This window comes from Morone saxatilis, unplaced genomic scaffold (assembly GCF_004916995.1).
Source record: "Morone saxatilis isolate NCDOM2014 unplaced genomic scaffold, NCSU_SB_2.0 Contig7, whole genome shotgun sequence".
Taxonomy (NCBI): domain Eukaryota; kingdom Metazoa; phylum Chordata; class Actinopteri; family Moronidae; genus Morone; species Morone saxatilis.
The window spans coordinates 17,038,798-17,043,051 of record NW_023340246.1 but is presented as its reverse complement, the minus strand read 5'-3'; the positions used below and the strand labels follow the sequence as shown (position 1 = coordinate 17,043,051).

Sequence of the window (4,254 nt, the reverse complement as noted above, 5' to 3'; positions counted from 1 at the left end):
ATACACTTACAAAGATTCGGCCTGAAAGTCTTATAATGTTTAATCATACTGGTCAGGTTAAACAGGTTGACTTGATTACTGTTGAATATAAAGTAAAGGATAGTTACCTAAAACTGAAAGCTGATGGGGCAAATGGGCTGGTCTACATTAGGTGCATACCAATATGACTACTTGCATCCTTCGTTGTGACTGTATTGATGACCTTGCAGATTTGGGCTTAGAAGTGGATTAAAACAATGCTGACTTCGTGATCAAGAATGAGTAACATGAAGAGCTTCATTTTCATTCACTGTATCCTGATTTGTCACGGGTAGAAACAACCCAAAAAGTTTAAAAAAACAAACAAAACAAAAACTGAACTGCACTGAAAGAGCAGCTGTTTATGCTTTTTATGTCTTATCAAACTACAATGCTTTTACTGGAAAGGACCAGACGTCCAATGCAGGCTCCGCTGACCTGGCAGACACTGTGGAAAGACTGAGCTTACTAACAAAGACGCTGGAAATCAGAACAGGCAGATATCCACATGCTTAACGTGCTGTGAGCATGTGGATATCTGCACCAGAGTAGTATAATGTTTTTTGCATCATTACAACTGAGTATTAAAAGCACTTACAGTATTGCCACCCATCAATTCCTGCTGTGGTTTTGCCTTCAACACCAATCTCAGCCCCAAGACTGTAACTGCTGGTGCAGCTTATGGCAATACTGTCGCTTGTGGTCTCTGTGGTGGAAGGGAAAAAAATATGAGAGACTGAAATATTTATAATTTCTAAAAAGGAACAAAAATATTGGTGAGTGTGGTGGACTTTCCTATGGTAACAGCTGAAGTACTGAGTCTTACGGTGCTGGCCCGACACGGTTCAACATTAATCAACCTGAAGGAAATGATGGGGGAGGAAGTGATTATAGCAACACCCCTTCTCCCTACCACCAGGATCTCTGTCCTGAATAGATAAGCCACTCCTGTTGCTAATTTCAAGCAGAAAAGCAGGAAATGTGACAGTGTAGTTTTCCGCTTCCATAAACAAGACGACTGCCAGAGTTAGCCGCCAGTCAGTCCTGTGTGCCTCTGGGCTGAGTCTCCCTCTGAGAGAGACAGACATACTGACAGAGAAAGTTAGCAAAGGACGAGAGAGGGAGAAAGTGAGAGAACAGGAAAGAGGGGAGGCAGGAACACAGGAAAACCCATCAGAAAGAAAAGAGAGACAGACAAGAATTGACAGAAAAAGAGTAGAAGGGAGAAGAAGAGAGTAAAAGACAGACTGAACTGAGTCTCAGTCTGTCTTCTCCTCTGACAGGACAAAGTCATGGCTGAGAATAACACAAATTTATTTCTGGAAATACTTCAGTCTTTTGATGCTGGTGAGTTGTTTCTAACTTCTCTTCTCTTTGAGCTCTCTTTTTCATGTGGTCTCTCTGATTGGCACCGTTGTTCTCTCAGGAATTCAGGCTTTAATCGCCTCTGGAATAGATATAATATGTGGTCCTGATTCCTTTTGGAGATTACTTTATCCAGCTTATGAGAATATTCAAAGAAACCTTTTGCGATTTTTGTGAACACTCAGTCCAAATCTATAAGGTACTGACATGTTTTCTTTGAGTTCATTTTTTCCCTCAGTTTTCCCAAATGTCATTTCCAGATGACTTTTGACCAGTGTCTCATTTCCCTTTTCCCAAAGTTAGAGGAAGAAAACTGCTGTGGAAATATGGGCTGCAAGCAAAGTAGATTCAGTCTTTTTAACACTTAACTGTATTGAAAGGAAATTGATTTGTTTTCCCTGGCAGCAGTCCAACGGGATTTGTCTTAGCCGCTGCATTCTCTCTCTGCTCTCAAGCACGCTTATGTTGGCACAACCACCTTCAAAGCAAACAAGCAATAAGCAAAAGTTAGTGTCTTTTTATGTGGGAATGAAATGGAATCAGTTTGTTGTTTTCAAAAAAAAAAAAAAACCTCTGGTTAAACATGAAAGAAGAAAGCCTGTTATTATTTGGTCAAGGGGCACCATCTTGCAAGACACTGTTGGCAATCCTCCATTTGTTACAAACAGATGTTTTTTGTAATCTTTGTAAGGGCATATATTCTAATTAAAATTCCTTCCATTCCCAGGGGGATGATAAAAAAAAGACACTAAGAAATGTTTTTATTAAGGATAAAGTGCATTTAGATGTATTGCATGAACATAAATATTATTAAACCCCGCACAGTGAACCTGAAGAGTAAATAAGTCGATGGGACAGAAGAGATAAAAACAATGTTTGTAAAGGATCCATCAGAAATACATACTGAAGCAAAGATCATAAAATATCCTTTTTAAAATGTGTTTCTCTCTCCACAGTCCCTCTGATCATAGCTTTCTGTGTGTCCATGGCGGTGGGCCTGGTCTTGGGGGCTGTGGTTTACGTGATCTTGACCTGGATGTCCCGACGCAGAGGGGGCTCTGCCAGCATCACCCGCCGTCCTCCTCGCCAATCACGCATGTCTTCCCGTAACCGCCCGGGCTTTAATCGCAACAGCAGCTACGACCGGCGCAGCAACAACAGTTTGGTCAGTGCTGCCTTAAGCTTCCACCGCCAGACTTCCTCCCCAGACCACCTCGACCCACTGGGGCACAAATCCAGCTTCAGGGCCTCCACCTTCCACCCTCTTCTCCAGTGTAGCCAAATCGCGAGGGAGGCAGAGGAGGGGAGCCAGACCACGCTGCCTCGGACACCGACTTTGACCGCGTCAACTGGATCAGCTCAAACAGCAGCCCAGCCAGCTGCCACCCCACCCAGACCCGAGTCATTTTGGGGTAACAATGGCCTGAGGGGTATCCATGCTACACAGACCCCACCTCCAGCTTATGAGAGCATTATTAGAGCTTATCAGGAAACATGCACCTGAGGAGTGAGAGCAGCAGGCTGACTGTAACTAAATGAGCCCAGAGTTGTAAATGGATTTACAAATGATATTGGACTAAATCTGTAGTGATTTATATGACCAGGTGGAGCTGAGTGGAGCAAACAAGGACATCGAGGTCAACTGTGGGCCCTCCTCAACACAATAACAACAACAATCAGTTTCAAGAGTCAGTCTTTTGGTTTAACATATATATATATATGGGGGTGACAAAAGCATACTTGCCTTTCATCATTCAATACTGATGTAAAATTAAAAGATTATTTGACACTCTCAGAACTGTGGCAATGACTGCTTATGAACAGAAATCATTCTTTAAACATTAGCAGTCTGTATTTAGTGGTGATCGACACTCATGTATGCTTGCAGAGAATCTTTGTTTAATTTAGACAAAAATCTACAAATAAATACTGATTACTGGGCATTTATGCTTCAAAGCAAGACTTCTCCTTTGTCCCTGGCCCTGCTGATCACCTAATAACTATGCAAAAGAGAGAATGATTGTGTATGTGCACCCCAAAGGAGGGCGAGTGTTTGTGTGTTAACCTGTGATTAATAAATTCTAGATGTTTGTCAGTGATGCATCAATGCAAAACCTGGTGGAAAAAGCTTTAAACTCATTTGATGTTTTAATTGCTGCCTCAGACATGTTATTTTTTTTACAGAGCTGTGGTATTGTGGGTGTGTCTGGCAAAAAAAGTAATTAAGTGTGTCTGTCTGTGTATTTACATGTACAGTATGTGTGAATGAGAGAGAAGGAGACCGAAACGTGGGCATTGTGAAGTTTTTGTATTTTATATTTTAATGTAATTTACAGAACGTTTCTCATAAGTTAATGCAATAAAAGCAAGAATAAAAAAGCCTGACAACTGAGTTTTCCATACAAAGCTTGTGGTCTGTAGGGTGTTTGTGTAAGGCAACACAACATATGGACATAATAACATGAATAAAATATAGAAACCTAATACAGTAGTCATCTAAATAAATACTACATTAGAGAACTTCCATTTTTGTTGACTATTAGACAAATGTTTATCATATTTTCGGTGGTGGTGACAATAACGGTACTACCTTATAAAGTAATGCAACACCACCACTAACTACCGTTGACTGTAGATGTCAATGATTACCAGCATCAACACCTCTTTCTGTGAACACTACGGTCTTAATGATAGTTTGTATTTATTATAGGACTTTTGCACTGCGACTGCAGGTGTTTCTATTATTTTGTCCACCCCTTTTAGACAGACATATTATTTCTATGTCCAGTCTGACCACTGTTTTATTATATACGACGGAGTATTAGGGCCAGACTAAGAAAAAAAATTATATATTTTTTGGGGAAATTACGA

General features: G+C 40.8%; 1 protein-coding gene across 1 annotated transcript; it reads left to right on the top strand.

The window, feature by feature from the left end:
* The first annotated feature begins 998 nt into the window (after positions 1–998).
* myct1a (myc target 1a) lies at positions 999–3,771 on the top strand. The gene is made up of 2 exons (XM_035679267.1): positions 999–1,365; positions 2,340–3,771. The coding sequence occupies exons 1-2, from the start codon at positions 1,311–1,313 to the stop codon at positions 2,885–2,887; spliced, it is 603 nt and encodes a 200-aa protein (XP_035535160.1). The 5' UTR covers positions 999–1,310; the 3' UTR covers positions 2,888–3,771.
* The last annotated feature ends 483 nt before the right edge of the window (positions 3,772–4,254 follow it).